The sequence below is a fragment of the Brachyistius frenatus genome, unplaced genomic scaffold (assembly GCF_029030835.1).
Source record: "Brachyistius frenatus isolate BFR_SWC_R1_liver_20210118 unplaced genomic scaffold, ASM2903083v1 Contig_6, whole genome shotgun sequence".
NCBI classification, from domain to species: Eukaryota; Metazoa; Chordata; class Actinopteri; family Embiotocidae; genus Brachyistius; species Brachyistius frenatus.
Genome location: NW_027210605.1, coordinates 4,252,756 through 4,277,689, shown reverse-complemented (window position 1 = coordinate 4,277,689; position 24,934 = coordinate 4,252,756). Strand labels below are relative to the sequence as shown.

Below are 24,934 nucleotides of genomic sequence, written 5' to 3'. Positions count from 1 at the left end.
TATTTTATGGAAAACGCTTTGACTCTTCCTCAGTGATGCTCTCCAGGCCCACTGTTTTCACTCATAGACTGAGAACCTAAATGCTGGACTTTGTGACAATTTGGTTAGAGGTGAGAATGATTTATTGTCAGAGGAGGAGATGGAGGGGAATGGCTGAATGAAACTTAGCTGTGCTTGACTGTGCTGTGCTGAGTGAGGCTCGACTCCATTCCTCTGCAGCTAAGCTGGCAAGTAAAATGTTTCTAAAACCAACAGTACTGATGGACAAAACTAGAGCAATGCAATGGTTGGTAAAAATGGAACAGCAAAGTTTGAAATGAAACCAAGCACATATATTTTATGTTAGCAGAGATCTCCCTGGTGAAATGAGCATTACTTACTGAGAATGTAAGTCAGGTCAGTATCCAGGTGCACAAACTCGGTTCTCACTTCTAGCAGACCGAACAATCCTCTGGGAAAATGGAAAGAACCCATTACTTAAGTTGGGCCATAGCATACAATTCTCAGCAGGAGATAAACAGCTAAAGCAAGAGTGGTGGATATGTGCAGGTTCTCCAGCCTAGCATATGTCCCAAACATATTGCTCGGGTCTAATGTGTTTCTAAACAACTACTTAGTTCTACTGCAGGGAGACCAGAGGACATGTGTGTCCATATAGCAGCAACCCTGTAGCTGAAAAAGCGTCTCTGTTGGGCTTGAGAAAACTTTAGCGCAGTAGACAAAGAATCCTAAATCTGACTCCTCAGTTGTCTTTTCATTTTCAACTTGCTATACTGCTTTTGCCACCGAAGCCCACTCCAGACGCTTTTCTTTTCCCTCTCCTGGGAAATGGTGGTTCTGGATGTATGTCAGTTGGCTTTCCAGTGATGATGATTTGATGTGAAGAGGATAGCTTCAGGCTAATTGGGCTTGGTCTGCTCTGGTCAGCCTGACTGCACATAGCGCTGCAGAAAGCCTGTGGTCAGCAGAAGCCTGTTAGCTTCTCACTGACCACACAAACATGGTTACAAACACATAAACACTTCCTTTCAGACTGTGGGCACTCGTTGCTTTCCTTATGCCTTGGTGAAGTGTAATATCTGTCAGTTCTGGGCCAGCGAGGATGTAGTGGGGCTGTATACAAAAACATATTGGTTTTAGTAGGAAAAACTTTGGATGTCTTTAAAGAGAATAATTCTTATCGCTGACTGTCCACGTCGTCGGCCCATTTTTTTTTTTTTTAATAATTAGCAAAGGAAGTGGGTGCAGTAGAGGAAGAGAGATAAAAGAGGAAAGCAGGAGATAGACAAACTAGAGAGGAGAATAAGCTCTAGGGAGAAAGAAGAGGGGAAAAAGACAAAGACAATTGGTGAAGAAACCTGTCAAGCCAGTTCAGGTCTGAGCCGCCGCTGACCTGTCAGCTTTAACAGCCCACCACAGTCAGCCAGGAACCAGGATAGGTTTAAAACCTTGATTTGCTGTCCCTCTGTCATACTGCAGTTGTCAGTCAGCCAGTGGGATTATGGTTCCAATTTTCAAACGGTTACGGTTGCTGTGATTTGGCTTCTGAGTCATCAGCCAGTCACTTTGATTGGCCACAGACTATGTTATTTGAGGCTGCAATTAATTAGCAGTGTTGTTGGGTGAGGGACGAAGGTTTGTGTGGGAAAATATACAACTTGTGATTGTGGTGGCTATTAAGCTGGACAATTTTGAAGAAAAATAACGGCCTAAACAGAGGTTAAAAAAAAAGAAGTGTTTTTCAGTGCACATTCCCATTGTTACTTCCTCCCTTTCTTTGTTCTTTGCTTGCTTGCTTTCTGAGGCAATCTTTACCATATGCAGAAGAGAGGCAGTTTTGGATGGCTGCCCCAGGACTTTTGAATGGAATTTTTATATTCCAAACTCTTTGTCTGTGGCATGCGAATGAGTTTGGTAGTGCAGGCATCATTTCAGCAGCATTTCAAAGACGCGCACATTGTTCAGTGTTATGGTGGTGAACAGAGTGTTGATGCTATGATATGGAGATAAGGATGAAACAGGGAGTGTTTCCCTTTATGAGCATGATTCTATTCAATTGTTCCTAGCTTCCTACTGCCAGTAGCTCATCACTGTTCCTGTTGCTCTTTGCTCCAACCATCTTTAAATCTCTCCTCAGTCTCACCACTGCTAAGAAAAAACACCAATTCAGAACAGTAGATTCACCTGACAGCTTCCATTATACTGTAATCGAGATCTGACAATGTATTTTTTTCTTTCAATATGGTAACTTTGTCAGATTAGACAATCAAAGCGCCTTAAATTGTGTCTTTGTCAGGAGGCTGGCAAACTACAAGTATGAGCTGGACCAATCATTATTCACTTTTGTGCAGGAAGTTTTTAATCACGAGTATTACTCAGCAGAAGCGCCTCTGCTCTTAACTGTTTACTCTGTGATGGCAATCTTTCTGGGAAATGTCCAAAAGTCGTATTGTTGCCCCAGCTAAAGGAATTGTTCCTCGTCGTTCCATGTTAGCAAATGTACACTCAAGAGTGTTCTGTCATCTTATTGGTCAACGTCGAGGAACATGTCGTACGATATGTCAACTAGGCAGGTAAAAACAAAACAATTCTGACATGCTAGACTTTTTGTCAGGTTGTCGTATGATGTCCCAGACGCCACATCACTGTTCTTTAATTATGTCACACTACAAGGCCTGATTGTTGTTCCTGACATTCATATTCAGGCCTGACACTGGAAATTTGTCAGCATTGACTTAATTATGTTAAAATCAAGCTGAATTTGTGTATTCTGAGCCCGCCATTCAGTGGACACTTATCTCCTCAAAAAGTAACTTGATGAAGTAGGCCCTCTTTCCTCTAATCACCGTAATTACTATCAAAAAAAAAAATCTCATCTACCTTAGCGCTTATTTTAATTATTTTCCAAGCACTTCTTATGACATGACCATTCTAGCATTACAGTAATGTTGTACTTTCAGGCTGTTTCTTGAATCCGGCATAACTGGTTGTTTGTAATGATGAATTCAGTAATTAATAGATTTGAATTTAGACATTCCCTCCAATGAAAATCTAATTTACATTGACTTTCCAGTAAATATGTCCCATGGTGTTGTTTATGTTAGAAGACATATAAGGGGAAAAAAGCTGAGCATTTCCACTTAGGAATGGCAGCGGCCATCTAACAGTCTTAAAAACCCAGACTTAAACAGCCAGATTTTCATAAATCGCATACCTTAGGAACCAATCCTTTCATCTATTAGATTGGGGCTTTCCATATCATCTTGCTGGAGATCAGCAGCGAGGAGGTGGGTGAAGATAGAGGGGGGGGGTCACATGTTAATAGATCCACGTGTACTGAATGAAAGCAAAGTTGTATGGAATATTTGGGGATTTATTTGACTTGGAAAAAAATATATAATTTTGATGCAATGATTTGAGCAACGACTCTTAGGGGGTTTATTCAATGCCAGAAGAGGGACATTAATTACCTTGTAAAGTGTAAGTCATTCTGCTTACTATTTATGTTGTAAAGTATAAAACATTTAAATACAAATTAGGGATTTTAAACTGGTTCCCTCTATTTGTATCCACCTCTAGCTCTGCAAAATGGAGATAGCATTTCACCCGCCCTCTGACCTCCCACTTCTATATTATCTTTCCATGCTCCTTCATCCATCATCCTATTCCTCTACTTTTTGCCTTCACTTTTCACCCTTAACATCTCTCCGCCTTCCCTTTATTCCGAATCTTTCCTGTCTTCGCATCTCTTGAATCTCTTTGCACCCACACAGTGTTTGCTCTCCCTATCACAGTCTTTCTTCTCTATCTCTCTCTATCTTGCTTTTTGTTTCCCTTTATCTCGTTTTTTTCCTCTCTCATCTCTTTGTCTGTCTGGCTGTGTCTTTCTCTTGGGATGGCACAAATGCACACACAGACACACACGAGTGAACACCAAGTGTACCCATAATTCTAACAAGATAACAACCCATGATCCAAATCACTGTCCCTGTTTTCCTTTTTTTGCTTTTCATTGTTTTTGCTAAGGGGTTTTGCTTTCAGTGAGAATCAGCTGCTTTGTCTGAAGTGTTGTTTAGTGAAGTCACAAAAAACTTTGCGCAGTCTGTGTACTTTTACTTCTACTTTTATCTTGAACAAAGGAATTCAACCTTATCAAAAGTTCTGGTATGAAGCAAATATCCCTCTTAGTTTGAACGATGTCCTGCAGTTTTTTAGATGATTGCCTAAATCCAAAAGCTGCTGCCTGAGTGTGTGATGCTGTCCTTATTCCCCTCTTCCTGCTGTGATCTCTCTTCCCTTTCCCTGATCCTCATGTATGTTGCTGTACAGGAGTAGCTAAGAGCATGTGTCTAAGCAGGTTGGCATAACATTAGAGAGGGCATGCTATTTGATATGGCGGTAATCTTCTGTTAAATCCCCCAAGAGTGAAACACAGTCGCCTACAGCTTTGCACAGATTTTAAAAATGGTTTTCTTTTCTCATTTTTTCTTGTACCCCCTCGCTTAGATCAATTCTACACATGTGTGTGCGTGCGTGTGTGTGCGCGCGAGTGTGTCATATATGGGTGCGGAATTAGTGAGACTTAATGTCACTGTCCCCGGTTAAGGCGCTGGTTAAGCTAAGCACCCCAGTATAGGTTTATAGCAGAATAATGTGATTTTGTGTCGTGCACGTACTGAGGGCAGTGATGTGTCATCAGGGCTAAATGTGTAGTAGGTGAAACTTGAAGCTGGCTGATAATTCTTGGCTCAACTGATTGGTTTATTTGTAGATTTGTTTGAAGAGGCAACTCCCACTAAGCTATATTCTACTTTTTTTTTTTAATAATTAGTACCTCAGGAATTAGTATCTTGTTTTTAATGGTATATTTGTATGTTTCTGGCTGCAACACCTGTTGTATGTGTTTTCATCCTGGAATGAGTCCCTCCTCTGTAGTTCGTAGTCAGGTTTTTATTTTACCTATTGCAGTTCCACTTTGCTGTCAGAAAACTTTTTCTGACAGCTTGTTTTGACTTGTTTCAGTGTAGAAAATATATATTTTTTTATTGCTTTTTCTCTTCCATTGTTACTTTCTTGACAATGATGGAAGTAAATTACTTCTTCTGCACACCTGCCTTGCTTGGGAAACGTATGTCCTTTGGGAAACGTATGTCCTTCAAACAATAAGAGCAGTATTCTGTAGACCTTTTCACTTTTTTTTTATTCACGCAAAAATCTGCAACCCACTCAAAATTACCTACTAGTAGTGTACAGCATCATGCTCTTTTCAGAATCATCTGACACATTTCAGTGGATTAAAGATGTGCCGTTTTTTTTTTTTTTTTTTTTTTAACTGTGCCAGTAATTGTAACGTAATAACATGCATGTGTGCTTTCTTTCAGAAATACAAGGAGTTTGAGCGGGCGGTGCATGTGGAGGAGATTGATGGGCTATGGCTGGTAAAGAGGCTGGCAGAGAACATGGAGGAGATGTTTCACAAGAAAGCCCAAGCAATGAAGGTAACCTGAATATTCATCCATCACACAACATCTAAACCTTCCTTAGAATTAAAGGATCAGTCTATAGGATTTAGTTAATATATTGGTAGAAATGTTATATGATATTCATGATTATATTTTCATATAATTGGGTCCTCTTCTGTGGAGCACATCTTGCTGCACCGCCATGTTTTTACAGTAGTCCAGAAGAGACGAACCACACACTGGCTCGAGTGCAGGGCTTTTTCATTTCTTGCTGGCCACTGTAGATTCTTGTACATGTTTGGAAGGGGAGGGTAAGGCAAGGGGTGTTCAGTTGGTTGCAATCTGCAACATCACCGCTGGATGCTGGTAAATACTGCGCACTGCTCCTTTAAGCAAAAGAAAAAAAAATGGAAATGCAAAACAACTCCAAAACACAAGGAAATGTAAAGTTGTATTTTCAAATCTTTTCCATTTAGTTTAGTTCATAACTATTTACATTTCATATGCATTGTACACAACTAAAAAACAATGAGTACCAGATTACAAAATAGATTTTCAGTTGTGGAGGTTAATCTGTTGCCAGGGAGGCTAGAAAAGATTCTGTAAAGGTACTGGGCTGAGATCTGTAAAATCAATCGGTAAAGGGTTTCTTTCCAACCACTTTGCTGTCGTTATTGGATGTCTGAAGAAGTGCTGCAATGTCACATTTTTACAGTAAAACCGGACACATTTTGCATTTGTGTGTGTGTGTATGTGTGAGTGAGATATGTGAAGGATGATGGGTGTTGGGGGTGAGGTGACAGACAGAAAGAGGCTGTGATCCAGCCCTCTGTGTCTGTACTACTTTACTTTACTGAGCTGCTCAGACCAAAAATATGCATCGAAGAGGCAACCCTCCCACAAGGCTCAGAAAGATCTGAGTGTCACAGTAACGACTATTAGTATCCACCTGTAAATTAATGTTAACAAAATATGAGCATCCATCCATCCATCGGTGTTTCAGTATTTCTGCATATCAGTGGATTTTATGTGTGTTTGTAGGGGTTGTACCAGGTGCCGTTCACAATGTGTCCACAGTGCACTGCCTCTGTGGCTGCAGCTCTAGCTCCAGGCTATAGATCCTATCAGGACAACATGGTGCTGTTAACAGAAATTGGATTTCTCTCTTAGAGTCTGGTCTAAGCGAGGGAGGGGAGGGACAGGGGCACAGATAGTGACAAGCCATTTCCATGCTTTAGCTTTGCTTGTGCCGCTGTCCTTTTTTCTCATACTGTATATTTTACTTCTTTCTGTTCGGATTGCACGATCATGTCTCTTTCACATGGTCACAATCCCTCTGAAAATGTCCTTCCATCCACACACACACAACACTCTTTAATTGAGCACAGAAAGGAGATGAAGTATTTCATGGTAATATGAGTCATCTGGCATTTCGCAAATATGACTCTTGCTCTTATACAATGATTGCTGGCATGAAAGCAAGCTTCTTATTGAATATACTTACTGTTATTAACATCTGTGATAGAAAAATTAAATAATTTAAGCTTTCCAATAACAATGAAATTGTTTTTCAATCAAACCAATGCCATGCGCTTTCCAAACCAGGATTAATCGTGTTTAGTTTTGTGTCATTTTTACATCACAGAGACTTTTCATATGGACCCGTTGCAACTGTCTAATAAACCCACTTGTTGAGAAGAGTAATTTTCATTCAGCATTAAGATTAGATATATTAAGTCTAGTAACAAAGTTGTCCGTGGGCCATCTCGGCGAGAGTACTTTAAACTCCTGGATATATGAGGACTCAGTTACCTAATTATTTCTCTACAGTTCCTGCCTGGATGCTGGATACCTGGAAATTACACCTCTGGGGGATTTGTGTGTTTGTGTGTACATATGTGTGTGTGTTGTAAAGGTTATGGGGGCTGATGTGAAGATGAGAGGAAATACTGGTCACCGGGTTGACAGACTTGTGCTTTTACAAAGACAGATGAAAGTTGTGGGAGGAAAAGTAAATGTTTGAGGAAAAGAATTTAAAGAAAGTGGAGACCCTTGCACACATTCATGTCAGCTGCTATCATGATTCCACTTCACCTCCACCTTTCTCATTTTCAATGCTGACAGCTGGCCTTGTGATGAATTGTTAGTTGCAAATATACAATGTATCCACAAATCCTTTTTCCTCATTTTGTGCGAATTTCTCTTGGCTTTTATGACTAAAACTGTCTTTTGTCTGTCCTAGTGTGCACTCCTGCAGCTGTCCTTAAGCATACCTCTCTTCTTTGTCTGTCTCTGCCCTCTCTACTCCACCTCTTCCATCTCTTTGCTTTTTGCTAAAGTATATGTGGCGCTTCAGCGATTCAATTTCCGTGCTGGAGCTCTCCCCTGTCCGTCAACGTGGTTTTATCTCCTTGTCTCCACGTTGATTCCCCCTCTTTATCGCTCACCGCCACCTGCAGAGACAGCAGCCTCTGCTGCTGTGAAAAGGTGCACCTGTTGATGTGTTTTTTTTCTAGTTAATGCCACTGGTCTTGAAGTGTGTTTAGGAGATAATATTTATGATTTTATTCTTGTGCGTCACCAAAGTGCTTTTGATTTTGAGAGAGAAAGGTTTATATAAGGATAATTCATAGAATGGACCTTTTTCCACTGCAGACATTTTTGACTTTTTGCAGTAGGAAAAGCAGAAGTGGTATTAACAACATGAATGAGGACTCAGTTCCATTAAACTGGCCCCAGGTTTGCCCCTTCCGGTATTTGTGGGGTCATTCCGGATTCGAGGCTAGTCTGATTCTGCCCTGACTATCTGCCCAAATGATCCTGTAGTACGAAGGGTTCACAGACATGGGGCTCTGTCTTAAATTCCAAGTGTGAGACAAGTGTGTTTGCAAATTTCAAACCGACATAGTTTCATTTTCCTGTCCAATGCCCACGTTGTTTAAATACCAAATGTACCTGTGCTCATCTGAACGTCTCTGACCATGTTGGTCTTAAAATGAGGTGTGGTCAAATGCATCACTATCCCGTGGCAGTGGAAAGCAATTTCGCAACCTTGCGATAGTCTTTGTACAAAACCTGAGTGTCTATGCACTTGAAAGGTGCAAAAACTTGGTGCTACATAACCAGAGAAAGCTTTAGTCTTCCTTTTCGCTCAAAATGTCCTACAAACCCCAGAATGCAGTGCGCTCGTTGCGTTCTCTTGCAGCCGTCCCTACGTCGTTTCTATTGGATAAGCTTGAACGGAGGTCCCGGTTACCTGCATCTAAACCGGGGTGTTAACAAGTGAGCAGCCGCTTGTTTGTTTACCAAACTATTGTGTCGCAATGGTTTCGAGCGCTGTAAACAAATACAAATAACCTCACATATGGAGAGAAAACTGCAGTAGAAAGTAATAGTTTGTAGCCTCCATTTCAAACCGAAGGACTGAGAACACAATGACTTGGACCAAACCAAGGATGTAAATAGGAAATAAGTCGAAGATACTGCTGTTCCATCTCCCGAACTGGGACTGTTCTCCGCATCCTCACGGATCCAAAATGCACCATATACAGGTGAGGTTGTCACCACAATCTATCGTTACTACGATGTTGTTATTCACTGAGTAACAAAAGTACACTATACTCAGTTATAAACAGTATCTCGTTACTGTAAGTTACACTAACTGCTTGCAGCTGAAACTGCTGCATGGACATGGTCAGAGTCTCTGCACAACATCTTCCTCATCGTCTTATTGGTGCTGTCCGTCATTGACGGAAATTTCACTCCGATGGTTTGCACTACCCTGGTTGTCAAAACAAGACGATCGTCCTTCCCCAGTCTCTCCCTGAAGAAATCCAAGAAAAAGCAACAGGCTGTCAGGAGATATTGTCTGCAATAAAAGAAACTTAGCGAGTCAAATTTATTTACAGCTCACAGAAAATGTGATAAAAAAATACTTCAGTGTAATGTACATAATGTAAAGCACAAACAGTTGATGACTACAGGGTATCTAGCAGCGAAATTAAAGCCTGTAACACTGACGTTGTGGTGACAAAAAGCCGGTCAGAGCTGCTGACGTCAGGCTGAACTACGATAACACCGCGGGGTAACCGGGGCCGTGTGCATGCTGCAATAATCTTGAATATACCTCATAAAAATGGGTCGTGTATGATATTGCACTGTAACAGTGCTAATAAAAACACACCGTCGCGGTTGCACTTATTGAGTACTCAGATGTCCGTTCCGTCCCGCTGGCTTCGCTATTTCACTGCAGCACAGCGACTAGTTCGGTGTCAATTGGTGTACATTTCCCGCAGCGGCTCCACCTGTTGTCCCCCAACCCGGTGAGAGACGGCTACTGGGCCAGGTTCGCTCTGTGCCACTTTCATCGCACGGTGCTCGGCCTTCACTCTCGGCTGTGGCGGCCTCTTCCTCCTCCATACACCGTAACTCCTCCGCACTATATTTGAGCTCATATAAGTAGCCCTGAACGTCTGAATCCAGCATTACACTGTTAAAATGGTTATCGTCCATATTAACGTTACTTTCTGCCGTAGTCCTCCGGTTTGTGTACGTGAGTAGGCAGCATGGCGGACGGGCTGTTTTGAGTTTGGAGCGGTGAGGACAGAACCCGCCTCTCCTCGGCACTGACTGGCTGTGGAGACAGGCTGCAGAAACCCAGGAAATAAGCAGTCTGTAGTTTCCACCCTAGCTCTAAAAGTCCGCCAGACGTCCTTTGGCGACTTTTGGCGGACTTTTACCGGTTGTCGCGCAGGGAGCTCTTGCAGCCAGCTACATTGTGGGAAATTACATATGTATCATAGAGTACTACTGGTGATTTTGTATTGATACAAACCGGGTTGAAAATCGACAAACTACTCTTTTAAGTCAGTGGCCCAGTATTTTACTGTTATATACTGTTGTACTGTTGTAACTGAGCGTCCTGGGTCCGCTTAACGGGGCACTTATAACAGAGGAATAAGTGGAGTCGGGAGACGAGACATCACATTCAGGCCACACGTCTTCTCTCTTTATTATTTCTTGTGCTCCAGAACAGAGACGGGAGTTATTTTGCCTCTACGGAAACCCTGAGAGGACACATCATCTCAAATGCAAACTACGTAGTAAACATGAGACGGTCTGTTACATTATTTTAAGTGCACATTATTAAGATAGTAAATTTCACCTACGTAGGTGCACATAAAAGGACACGCAGCACTGCGCAAATATGCAAACAATTAATAATAACAAGATTATATTTGTGAAAGATCATTATGTTGCACTGTACATCAGTGCGCACAAACAGATGCGTTTCCTCCGCAGAGACACATTCTTTCTTACTACCTAGCTTCAAACGTGTTTGATATTTACCACTTGATATTCTGTAGTGTGAAAACAGTGAGGGGATGTTAAGCAGAAATAGCCAATGAGAGCGAGTTGACCAGGAAGGGTCACCAGCCCCTGAGGCCTAGAGCACAGTAATATTAATATTGAATGGCATCTCCTTGGCAGTAGAAGGTCAAAAAAATTATAAAAATGACAACATTTTTGTGATAAGAGGTTTTACTCTCCCCTCCAGTTGCACAAATGTTAGCTTGTAGTAGTAGCTTGCACAAGCATTATAGTGTATTATTTTAACTTTACTTCTGACTAATGTTCAGCTTGCGCTTTGCATTATGTAAGCCATATTTCCATATTCTCAGCCATGACTTCATCCAGCGTTTTTTCTCGCATAACAGTTACAGTCTCCCTATTGTTTGCTTTGCTCTAAAGTCACATTTGATCACATGAGTTTCTGTGAGATCTGAAGACCCTCGATACACTACTCTGAAATAATTTTATCTAAATGCCAAATGTGTGGCCCTGATTCTTCTGTGAATCATCTGTGTACGTTGCTATGATTAAAAACTGAAAACTCGGTTAAATCTGTCGTTATGTCTGTGAAGCTGAAAATCGTCCGTGTGCATCAGGCATAAGTATCCCAGTAACTCATAGTGAAACTGCATTCACAAGAACGCCTCCCCTGCAATGCAGCCATCATTAATACAACTTTTCCTTCGATGACATGTAAAAATGTCTGCATTAAAGAGATCTATAGAGGCGTCGTGCAGGTTTTGGGTGTGTGTGAGTAGGAGAGGCAGAGTGTGTGTGTGTGTGTGTGTGTGTGTGTGTGTGTGTGTGTGTGTGTGTTTTTGTGTTTGTGTTTATGTTTAGAATTTGTGTTTGATTGTGTCCATGTCTCTATTTTCATTATTTTATTATCTCCACATTATTGTGGCGAGCACAGCCTCCTCTGTCTGGCAAAAAAATAAATATTTGGGCAGGACTAGTTGTTTTTTGTAGTTGCTTTAGCCAATTCATTACAATTTCACTATTACCGATAAGATTACAAAAAAAGCCAATCAAACAGTGTTTCAAAGTAAACATGTGCTTGCAAAGGGCGATGTGTATGTCATTGTGTGTACTTTTTTGTGCTGTGAGTCCACAGACATTTGCCTATATTTATATGTTTATTCCTGGGCTCTGCCAGCATCTGGGCTCGTCATTGTTACTTTTTAATTACTAATACCGTCATCAGTTCCTGAGCCAGTGGGATATTATCATTGTCTAGCAGACAGCAACTTCTTTCCTCTCCTCTTTCTATCGCTCCTGAAAACAAACTTGTCTGCTGGCTGAAAAATGGTGGGAATAGCAGATAGGTAAAGAAACAGTGAACATGTTGTTATCAAAGTTGAAAGGCGTGGAGCTATTGTAATGCCCTCTTTGAAGTCAAGCACGGCTGTGTTTCATGTGACAAATGCACTTCAAAGCAGAGTGGATGCCTTGCTGCCAGGGCTGTTTCTCCTGTAATGACATTCAGTCTCTGCTCTGTACCTGCTGATATCATTTACCTGTGGCAGCTACGCCTATGTAGTCCTCAACATGATTACCAGTGAGGAGTAGAGGAAGTCTACACCAGTGTATGTTAAATATAAAAGGCATACACAGCATTTTAATAGAAATTCCTCTTCCAGCAAAACCTCATATGAACTTTAATTTTCATTTGCTGACACACAATGAATTTCAATCCCAAATGTAGCAATTCAACAATGTGCCACAACTAGTCCTCTGCAGGAGTGGGTCTGAATAAAGATGTGTCCCATCATTTTAGCTATCAGTCATCAACTTTAAATTCGGGTTTAGAACAACTTCATCCTTTATAGTTTTATCTGTCATTTTAATCAATAATGACAACAATATATGAGCAATTAAATGACTGACAGCATGATGACATTTGTCAAGATAAGTCTGATGGGGCACCAAACCTCCTGGTTTACGAAAACTAATTTGGAAGAGAAAAAAAAGAATACAACTCAAACTGTCTTTTTTACAGGAAACATTTGTCACAGTTTATTGACTAATTTCCAGTTAAAATTCCCCCCTCACAAACACAGATTTCCTGAGTAATTAAGGAATATTACTGCCAAGTGCCCAAAATTTGAATTTTCCCTCTAAATAATGCAATTTCAAACTTAAGACCTAAAATTGAAAAATGGGACACGGGTCAATGTCAGAGAGCCATACAATAACTAAACTGAAATTGTCAGACAAATTGGTGAAAGAAACCCTAAATTAAATTGTATTTCCATCCACTGATGTCATGTGAACATTAGAAGTTGGGTGTATTGAGATTGTTGCCACTAATTCTCCAGTTGGTTGCCAGCAAGCCATTGCAGAAGCAAGAAGATGATGCAATTGAGAGAGTGGCAGTCAAATCAGGTAGAAGATATGATATAAATGGTATATATATATTTGGGGCATTTATTAGTTTCAGTCTACTCATTGTGCCACATCAACCTGATATTTTCATCTGCCACCATTTTTCATCTGCAGTGGGGTGAAGGCTTCACTGGACGTTCAGACACATGCTCCTCTCACCTCATAATTTATTCTCTACATTAATTTTCAATTGTTGTTCAATTTTTGTTGAACTTTACTTTTTTATACTGATAAAGCATGAAAACATTGAAAATGTTCATAGAAGCTGGTGGATGGAAACACAATGTCATTTGTCTTCATTTTTCTTTTGTTTAATATGACATTCTCGCCCCTCAAATAAAGGCTAAGGAAATATGTCGATTTGCATAGCAGACATATATGCATGTATGTCTGCAATAGGAAGAGCTAAACCTACAAAACCTGGACATTACCTTTGTAGTTGTTGTACAGTTCTGATAGAGATTATAATGTGGTCTTTCTGGCACACTGTCTGTCATGCTGATCTTGCTGCAATGCTCCTATCATTTTTCTCATTTCACTGGCTGTCCTCAGTCTCACATCACTGTCATATGTGTGTCTGTGTTTGCGTGTGTGTTTCTTTTGAGAGTGATGGCTACTAATGACAAGGCAGAGCCAGCCAGTAGATGTCAGGACAATGACAGTCTCTTCTTTCTCCTTCTCTGGTTGTTTTTCTGCCACTGAGATATCAAAGTGAGAGGGACGGAATTTTCTAGAAGGATGAAATGAGCCTGTAGGCAGGAACGATGGAGAAGGTAAATGTCAAGAAGAAAAGATAAGTCAAAAGTTCAGTCTAAGCATGAAATGAACATGAAGAAAGGGGAAATATGAGACAAAGACAGAGTAGAGGGGGTTTGCAGGGCTGGGTTAAGCACTTCATATTCCCTTTTAGTCAGCAAAATGCTGAGTACTGTCATGTATTGATTATTGGGACTTGCTATTTCAAAGCACACTACTCGCCTTCACCCCTTTCTCTATCACTTTCCCTTCATATCTGTCTTTCCACAATGCTTTGTTTACTTGGCTTGTATCCAATCTAAATGCGCAAAACAGCGGAAGCAAAGTGTCACAGAGCACTTTAACATTTTGTTGATGCTGCAACTCTTCCCTGGCTGGTTTGACAATATTAATTGCTGTCCCCAGTTCTATTGATGGGCTGACCCAAGCCAATCCTGTTCAGCCCAGCTCAGGCCTCTGGCAGAACCAAGACCCGTAGGACCTGCCCTGACAGTAGCCCAAGGCTTAGTTCGCATTTCCTTTGACACCTGAGGAAGACATCTGCAAGTTGTTCAAGTACATTAGCTTACAATACTTTGTTTGTAAGGTCACACAGATATTTTTTTATGTTTAAACATGTAGATGAGATAAAAGTCTCAGTCTACATGGACAGAGACGGTGCTGAAACATGTAGCTGATTTTAGAGGCAGTATTGTATTCCTGATCAATTTAGGCTGCTGGTTTTAAGTTGCATATTAAGTAGAAACTTTGCTGCTCTCAGGGCAAAATGTTCAGATCTCTCCAACAAATTATACCTTCAAAAGATGATTATAGGGAAAAAGGAAAAGTTAAGTTGGACGCTGAACTACAAGTACGTGCTTAACAAACAGCACATAAGACCTCTGGGGATGTTTTTTTTATGCGAATCTATTTAGAACTGTAGCTGATGTGATCTTGTTCTCGGTTACCTCAGGAGAACATTCAGATTCAGGCCACTGCCCTCCCCTCCTTTTGGTTGAGGGAGTGTGCCGAGGCAAGGCTTAATGTACTGTCAAAAAAAACTCAGAGACTTCCGCTACCAGTCAATAATGTATGTGACCCCCCCCATCCACATTTCCTCTGCTTCTCTGACAGCGGCCACTAGCATAGCTCAGCTATATATGACAGCCTTCACTAACTTTCATGGCTTTAGTGTTGCATCTATAATGGATAGGCATTTGCGAAGGTCAGCAACTTCAGCCATCAGGGAACCGAGCATACAACAGGCAGGGTGCAAGAAAAACAATAAGGCAATCAAGCTGACAGTTAAATGAGGGGGATCGTTTATGAACTTTCAAAAGTGTAAATCATAATCACAGGATGTCAAATAATGAAAGGTGGTAGATGATTACAAATGTCAGAAAAATGGACTGAGCGGTGGAAGTGGGTGGGGTGAAATTTATGAAATGGGAAAATAAATTGTGTTTAATTGAGGGGGAAGATATCATTTTTATTTACATTAGTGAACTGTAGAAACATTTGGAAAGGAAGATGTTGCATCTAAGCATGTCAAAATTTCCAAAGCCTAAACCTAAACTTTCATTGTAACATATGAGTCTGACCACATTTTTAAAACTGTTGAACTTTGAATAAGATATATCTTGATATGCATTAAATGTTAGAAAATTAATTTTATAGCTTTGACTTATCTTTCTGTCAGTACAAAATAAATTATCTTAGGAATTATTTCTTCTTAACGCATAGTTTTATGTATTAGTAGACATCCACTCAGCCAAACCGGCCACTCCAAAATACACAAAGCCAAGCTTTGTGAGCTAAAAGTCAACTTGTTAACACAACACATTGTTGTGTTTTGTTTTATACTGAAAACAAACTGGAAGAAAAAAGCAGACCTGATGGAATTAAGAGAAAATGGAGCCTAAACCAGACCAGACTAGTCAAGGCAGGTCCAATCAGGTTTGTGTGGGTCAGCTGTAGTGAAGAAGCAGAAACATATCAGGTTTCTGTAAACAGGTAGGGTGTCCAGAATCTTCTTCCATAGCTAACAAATCTAATCCAGTTACCACAGCAAGTCTCTTTAGCTCTGTGTGTTTAGCTTTTACCCTGTCAGTTACAGTGAAGGCTCGTGAATGTGTACGCTTGTATCTGTGTGTGTGTGCGTGTGTTTTCATGGAGTCAACAGGGCCTTCCTCTCTGGCTGTGTCAGTTTAATTATTGCTGTCATCTCGCACCAAGCCCAAGCCTCGAAAGAATGACTTGAGAAGAAAAGTAATTTCCTCCCTCCTTTTAAACTGTCTCATACACTTTGGCAGGACCACCTATTGACAAAAAGACATGGCAGGCTCATTTGAATTTATGCGACACACACACACACACACACACACACACACACACACACACACACACACACACACACACACACACACACACACACACACACACACACACACACACACACACACACACACACACACACACACACACAAGCACATGTAATCAGACAGCGTGCACACTGTGTTGGGCAGCACAACATGCACACAGACAAACACACCACTTGCAGTGTTCATCCTGGTGGTATAGTGGAATTGAAAATCACAGGAGTGAGTAGTATCTACTTATCTCTAATCTGTTTTTCCAATTGAAAAACTCCTTGCTTCCATGCAAGTTATGTTTACCCCAGAGCTTTAACTCCCATCTTTACAACATGGTGAGGTACACTATGTGAATATTATGCTAAAATTGTGAAAATTATGCGCTAGTGTAAATCAAGTGTTTAAATGTTCGATAGAGTGCAGTCGAGATGAAATGATCATTTATGGTCATGTATTCCTGAATGTATTTGATGAGAGGATGCTTTGTAACACCTAAAGCCAATTGTTTTTGTGTGACAGAATTATAGCCAAAATTTTTAGTCAATGAAGAGAAATTGACTATTTCACTATTTCATTTTTTTTTTCGGGACGTCTATCAACTTTTCATTGATAGATACACTCATACATCTGTATATTCATGTACTCATTCTCAGCTAGACGTCATGTGTATTTGCATAGTCACATGTTCATTGATTGACATTTTCAAAAGATAGAATAGGTCAAAGGGCTAATACCTGAACATGTCAGCTGAGAAAAAGATTAACACTCACACATGCTCACACTGAAAAAAGCACACTATTACCAACGCACAAATGCTGAAACGTGTCTCTATCGACACCAGCTTCACAGGCAGCATCTGACATTTCATTGGGAGTGTGAGGTTAAGTGTTCAGACCTTTAGAGAATGTTATTCGCTCATTCCTCCCTCATCCTCCTTTTATTCCACCGTCCTTATCTTTGTTTGTTCCTAGACTGTGCTTTGTTGTGGATTTCCGGCAGATGCACCTAGGTGGTGTTCTGTGGTACCTCTCAATGCCCGGATAAGCACATACACACGTGCACACACACAAACTGCATGCTCTCACACAGCCGTATGAGTTTCTCACCTGCTTCTTAAAAAGATCTGAAGACGCCCAGGCCCCTTTCTTCCTTGCAATTCTCACTTAGCCTGTCGAGACCAGAAAGGAAGCAGAACAAATGTACACATGAATCAATAGTTGAATGGAACCAAGCACAAAATGATATGCAACAATATGCAATGGCCAGGTGTGTTGCTATGGTGAAGAAAATGATTGTCCAGACTCTAGATTACTGTGTTTGCTTCCCAAAACAGCCTGCCTGCACACACTGTAGCAACACACACACACACACACACACACACACACACACACACACACACACACACACACACACACACACACACACACACACACACACACACACACACACACACACACACACACACACACACACACACACACACACTAACACACACACTAACACATGGCTCGGCTGAAATAAGCTGGCTGATTGCAGTAGTTTTACCGGTAAAGCTATTTGAATGGAAATGTGAAATGGAAGTCCATTATCCAAAGTCATAGACACCAGGACCAGCTGTGAAAGAGATAAATTACTTGCAATGAGAATATACCATGCGCATCACATTTTGAAGCCGCAAGAAATGTTTGCGTGTGTGTGCATCTCTCTTCACCTGTAGCCTAATATTGATTTATTTTACGGAACAAGAAAAACGGCTGTTCATATGTTGCTTTGAATCTCTATCGCTTGAATTGTTCCCCACAGAACTTTATAAAAGTAATCTTATCTGATCTGCTATGTCCTCAGCTCTAAGTACTTAGCCATACTTAGGCAATAATCCTATAAAAGAATATTAACACTGAATTTCCCATTTGACACAATAGTGCACTGACAAAAATGTCTAGCTGAAAATGGACACAAACAACTGCTCACTGGTAAATCCCCTCACCAGATTTAACCACTCGGCGAGACAGTTGGTCAAGTCAGCTTTAAATATCTCGGACTCATTGTTGACACTAAACTCAGTTTTGATTAGCACACCACTGCTATTAATAAGTGATTCTAATTTGTAATCCATTCCATACACAATTTCAAATTCCTCTCTGTTGCTTCTCATCTGTTGTTGCTTTAACACACATACTATACACTTCTCTTTGCTTCTTTACCATGTTGACAATCTCCAGCAAAAGTGAACTTCCCATCATCATGCATCTAGTATCCAGTATTGGTTAAGAGACAGGCCAGGGCATAAATATATGCATGTATATGTGATAAAGTGTATCGGTCATGTATTGTATATACGTATCTGTATATTTTTATGTGGAACAAATTTTAGTCTGAGACGGCACGCGCAAATTCCAGCGCACATTTGCTTCAAGTACTCAGACCTTCACTTTTTACCCATTTTATTGTGTTGCAGATTTAACTTGAATTTCATTATCTTTGAGTTGTGTCTTAACTGGAGTCCACCTGTGTCAAACAGAAGGGATTGAATACAGTTTAGAGAAGCATACACCCCTCTGTATAGAAGGTCCCACAATCATAGTGCATATTAAGACAAAAACCAAGCCATGAAATTCAAGGAACTCTCTGTAGACCTACACGATAGAATTGTGGCCAGCCATTGATCAAATCCAGGTTATAAAACAATTTCTAAAGCTTTGTTTGTTCCCAGGAGCACAATGGCCTCAACAATTGTGAAATGGAAGAAGTTTGAATCCACCACCTAGAGTTGGCTTTCCAAGCAAACTAAGTAACCAAACAAGAAGGTCTTTGTTCAGAGAGGTGATTAAGAACCCAACGACAAATACAAAAGAGTTTCAAAAGTTCTCTGCAGAGGTGGGAGAACCTGACGAAAGGAAAAACATTGCAGCTGCGCTTCATCAGTCAGGTTTAAATGAGGCTAGAAAGAAGATAAAGACCAAGTAAAGGACATACGACAGCAGACGTTCATTGCGTAGAACTCCAAGCAACATGTCTTGCTAATATCAACCCTACATTGAAACATGGAGGTGTTTTCATTACACTATTTGGATGTTTGTAGCAGCAATGAAAGAAAGAGAAGGGAGAATGAATGCTGCCAAATATAGAAAGATGCTTGAGTAAAACCTGCTCCAGAGTGAAGGCAAACTGATACTAGGGAGATGGTTCACCTTTCAGCAACAGTGAACCAAACCTTACCGCAGAGACAACATTGGAGTGGTTTCCGGACAAGTCTGTGACTGTCCCTGAGTGGCCCAGCTAAAGCCCAGACTTACATAGAGCATCTGTGGAGGGACCTGAAGATGGCTGTTCAGAGGCGAATCCTATCCAATCTCACAAAGGGGATAAACTGCTCAAATCCAGGTGTGTAAAGCCTGTAGGGACTTACCCAAGAAGGCTCAAAGCTGCAATGGTTGCCAAAGGGGCTTCTACAAAACACTAAATTGAGGGTCTGAATATTTTAAATGAGAGATTTCAGTTTTTTGATTTGTAATTAATTTGCAAAAATGTGTAAATACATGGTTTCACTTTGTCGTAAATTATTGAGTCCGGATTGATGAGCAAAATTCCAGTTTTATTTATTTGTAGTTAAATCTACAGTACAACAAAGCATGCAAAAAGTGAAGGGGTCCGAATATATTCTAAAGCGGTTGTATGCACACACATTGACTTGTGGTGAATCTTTTAATCAATTAGAGAAGCTAAACTTCTGAACATTCACTAGCTCTGTCTTCTTAATACTTGTAGATTGTTCCATGCTTTTCTCTGTTATATCGTTTGATCTGAATAATATCTTTCCGCGATATCTTTAACTCCATGATCATCTGTCATTTGATGATGGTGACATCGTGTTGCCTGCTTTTAACTTAAAGTTATTTTCAAAAGATGATAGTTCCCATAACAGAGAGAAAAAAAAGATAGATAGAAAGCATCATGCTGACTCAAAGACCCACAGATACCCACACTACCCTACAGGCATACACAGCAGACGATAGCAGCAAGAGGGTGATGATGGAGTGGGTGTCTGTGTGTGCATAAGTGTGTGGTGTGTTTGTGTGTGTGTGTGTGTGGGGGGGGGGTATGAATGTTGTTGAGTGTATGAGAGAAAGAGTGCATGTGTAAAACAGTATGAACTGCTGATGGAGTTTGTTGTCCTAGTGTCCAAAGAGCCTGAGGCAGTCATTACCTCTACTGCTGAACCATTTAGGAAAATAGCCTCTTCTCACGAGATGGCCAAATGTCTTTCTGCTATCTGTGTCTGTCTATGTGTGTGTCCTGAGGGGGTTTAGTGATGCTGTAGTGTTAAGGGGTACTTATAAAGACAGTTGCAAAGCTACTTTCTGTATGGATGTTTCTTCGCCCATTATTTTTGATCAACTAATCATTTCACTTTTATACTAAACATTTTTTTCTCTCTTCTTCCCTCCTCATGTAGAGACTGGTAGAGGCGGCAGAGGAAGCCCACCTACAGCACGAAGAGGACCCAGATCTACAGGTGTGTGTATATGGATCTTCTGCATCTATAATAATATTCTGACAACACAAACACCATTTTAATTAATGTTAATTCCCTGTTCTTGTAAACTCATTAAATAATCCATGCTGAAAATAATGTATACAGAAGCCAGTGCTTCTAGGATTGATCTTTAGTTTGGGAAAAGGCCCAGTCTATGACAAGGGCCTCTGTAAACACAAGAGAGAACAGAAGGGGAGAAAATGCTGGATGAATTTTATTCGTAGTCTGTTTTGCTTGACTAGGTTTAACAGTCTTTTCTCTTTTAGATATGTATTAGTAATTATCTCTCTATATTAATTTTGTATGCATATGTCTGCTATGCTCAGGTATTCACAGTCCCAGTGGCACTAAGATAACTACAAACACACATATAATGAGGAGAACATGAGGAGTTTTTTTATGCCATAAACTGTGTGAATCACAATAACACAATAAGTGCATAGAACATTTCAATATGCCAGGAAGGAAATCCCCTTATTAACTCACTGCATAATCAGCTATTTGCACAAAACATTTTACAAATAAATGTAATACAGTACATATAAATGGTTTATGACTACCTAAATATCAATATAGGCAGTACTGCATTTTTACAGTGTGTGTATATATACTTTTATAAATTCAGACAACACCCACCCACAAAGTGCACCATTGGTTATAATAACTTTCTCCATTTGCATTTCTCTCTATATGCAGTCTTAGTCTATTCTGCTGATTTAGGTTGTTAGCAATCATGGTAAAGTAATTTATGAAACTGACTATAAATATTAAAACATTACAGGTAGAACTGTCATCAGAACCCAAAGTATGCTTGTGAAAATATAACATTGCTCATTTACATTTATTATGCTGGTCAGGTCATGTTGGACTCAGGGTGGGTTAAAACCTCAACTCTACCCCATAAAATGAGGGACATATTTAGGGGTAAACCTTGTGGTCTTGAAGTCCAAATCCTTACACTCAGTAGAACAAATCTGCAGCTCAGTTAAGCCATCCCCGTTAGTAATAACTTTACACTGTATTGTATGTGGGAAGTATTTTATCTATGTTGTCAGAGGTGAAGCAATTAATCCTTGTGTTTTTATGCCTGAATTTACTCTGTGACAAACAGCTTTTGAGCCTCAGACGTAAACCATGAATTATTTATGGTATTATATCACTGTCACATTCCCACTCAAAAACTCAACACACTCTAAACTATTCCCAGGGAGTTCCACCCTCAGTTCGGCAGACTTGGGTGAATGCATTCAGCTAATCATATCTGCATACACACCCCCAAACCAAGCCTCTGCTCTCATGGTTCTGCCTCAAATCCATTTGAACAGCTTTAATTTTCAGAGTGCAGATTTGTATTATGTGTGCGTGTCAGTGAGAGAGACAGAATAGCAGAATGTGTGTGTGGTGGTGTGCACTTCATGTTTTTTTCTGCCTGAGTTTGCAGCGCATCAGGCACATCTCAGCACAGAGTTTATTAAAGTAGGAGGAGCGACCGCAGAAACTTGAGTTTTAAAGAAGAAATATGATACTAAGTCGACTTGGGAGTCTTTGCTGCTAAACGATTTATAAAGTCTGTGGCATTCGTGTTATGTGTGCTGGTGTCTGTGCCTGTAGCAGTGAGTATGTGTTTACTCTCTCAGCTCTTTAAGGTATTACAGTGAATGCCCCGTGGTTTTCTGCTGTCACTGGATTTTAAGGAGGATCAATTACTAAATTTGGCCACTGACGGCTGTCTAACTCTGAATCTGTCTCCCACATCGCCCTTATTGTTTCTTCCTCTCTATTTTTTGGGCATTTAATTCTCCTCACACTTTCCCCTTCTATGCCTTAAAGGAAAATTACACACTAGTTTTAATGTTGTATCATTTTAATTATTTAGCATAAATGTCTTGAATGTTGATTGACAGACAATTCATAAATCATTTGAGGTATTTCTCAGTTTTCAGCTTTTCTCATGTGTTTTGGACTGTTATACAAGATAGCCAAAGATGCCACCCTGAGCCTGGGAATATTTTATTAATTTTTTTTGGACCAAACAATGAATCAGCTTATCGAGAAAATTATTGATGATTAAAATGATCATTAGTGAGTTGCAAGGCTATACTGTATAAAGAGCACAAAATCCTTTGAAATTATTTTCGGGGGTTTAGTGCAGCTAATGTTGGATCGAAAGGAAATTTAAGCTTCTGTACTGAACTTAGTTTGAACTAATAAAAATCCTACCGTCTGCATGTGTCACATATGGACTTTTGTCTCTGTGTGTTTGTGTTTTCATATGGTGCTCAATGGACAGTAACATTGTGTAGGATCACAGCGCTGCATGCTTTATGTCAGTAATTACTTGGCGGTGATGAGATGAGTGCAACAAAGTGAGCGTCTCTTGTTTCAACTTTAATGACATAGCTACAGAGTTGATAGAGCCTACAGTGTAATGTAGAGTTTTTTAATGTCTAGGAGAGTGAGATATCATTATCAAGCCAAAATTAAGTCGTAGCAGTATAACTTTTCTATGAATTTGCTTTGTCGAAAATGTGGTAATATTTACTGAGAAGTAGAAAGAAAAGGGGATACAAAAACAGGACAGAGAGAGGGATACAGGAATAAAACCATGAACTTGTAATCACAATGACAAGTACCTACCAGATGCTTGTTGAAATGGCGTGTGACTACAGTAATAGCATATATTTCTGCAACACAAGGGTTTGTAGATTGGGTATATAGTGAGAAAAAAATCAGGAGCACATCAAGAGCCTCTAGGACCAGAAGTTTTCATTCATGGGTCCTTCAGGAATAACATGACATAAATATTCATGACAAAATATATACACCACAACAGAGTCTTTACCACTTGCCAGCATAGTAAACTCATCATCTGGTCATTTGTCATTGTTATAAATAGAGTCATGCATCACCCTGGACCAATCATTGATCAATCAATAACAGCACAGCTTTTTTTTTTTTTTTTAGCAAACACAAGTGCTTTCCTTTTTAATTTTTTCACATTTCTTTTTTACTTTCATCCCCACCATTCTTCCTCATCACTCTCCCTCTTCATTATCTTCTTTTCCTTCTTATTGGCTGTGTTTGGTGCCACTGAGAAAACATCAGTGCGAACACTGCTGGCAATGCTTTGGCCACCTGCTGTTTCTGCTACCCTGCTGATCCATTGAAGCGGGTTTGGTTCGCTTAGGCTCTGAGTGACTCACAGTGAAGGTTTTTCTGAAATAAGTAGTTCACAAGAAACATCAGTCAGGTCTAATTGACAGAAAGGGCTTATCAACTGCACCGAAGTTAACATAAATGTACTGGAAGAGCTTAATAGTTACAAACGGAAATTATGTTGTTCTGCATCCATGTTTGTGTGGCCATGTTAGCATTTGTGAGTCTGTGTGTATATTAGTGTGTGTGTGTGTGTGTGTGTGTGTGTGTGTGTGTGTGTGTGTGTGTGTGTGTGTGTGTGTGTGTGTGTGTGTGTGTGTGTGTGTGTGTGTGTGTGTGTGTGTGTGTTGGTAGGTCAAGAGGTCTTTCAGTATCTCTTGTAAAATTGTGCTACAGCCATTTGGTTTTTTTTTTATTGCTTATTGTGTTTTCAATTCACTAAGCATACAATTAAATGATTGAGCATTCTTGTAGCTGTTTCCTTGCATGTGAACATGCATGTACATTTTATATGTTGCCTGTGTACACCTGTGTAGGTGTGCATGTTTTTGTGTTTGTGCAGCTCTGATGGTGGCATTTCTAATAGTGCTTTTTACTGCAGAACATGGTGAATAGATGGTAATTATCACCAGCTCGGCTAAAAATACCCCATCCACGCTGTAGGGTGAAACCTCCTCCATCACTATTCGGGGTTTATTATAAAATGTTTGTGTGGTTTATTGCTATTGGATACATATTTGGCTGGCAGCGGTTTGATAGGAATTTCCTTATCTATCCTTTCCAGAGCTCTTCTGCTTCCATGTGAAATTGGCACAGTAATCTGCTGCGATTTTCCTCCTTCACTCTTTTACCCGCAATGCTCATGTACTGTAAATAGGAAAGCAGAGAGCAGTCTCCAATGCCCTCTGCAGCCAATGAAATCCTTCCTAGGAGGT

General features: G+C 40.2%; 1 protein-coding gene across 2 annotated transcripts in view; it reads left to right on the top strand.

Moving 5' to 3' along the window:
- cacna2d3a (calcium channel, voltage-dependent, alpha 2/delta subunit 3a) overlaps positions 1-24,934 on the top strand; it is a 114,329-nt gene that overhangs the window by 18,278 nt on the left and 71,117 nt on the right. For both annotated transcript variants that reach the window (XM_069687942.1, XM_069687934.1), the window contains exons 3-4: positions 5,382-5,498; positions 20,763-20,822. In XM_069687942.1, coding sequence (XP_069544043.1) covers positions 5,382-5,498; positions 20,763-20,822 — 177 coding nt within the window. The remainder of the gene's footprint in view (positions 1-5,381; positions 5,499-20,762; positions 20,823-24,934) is intronic.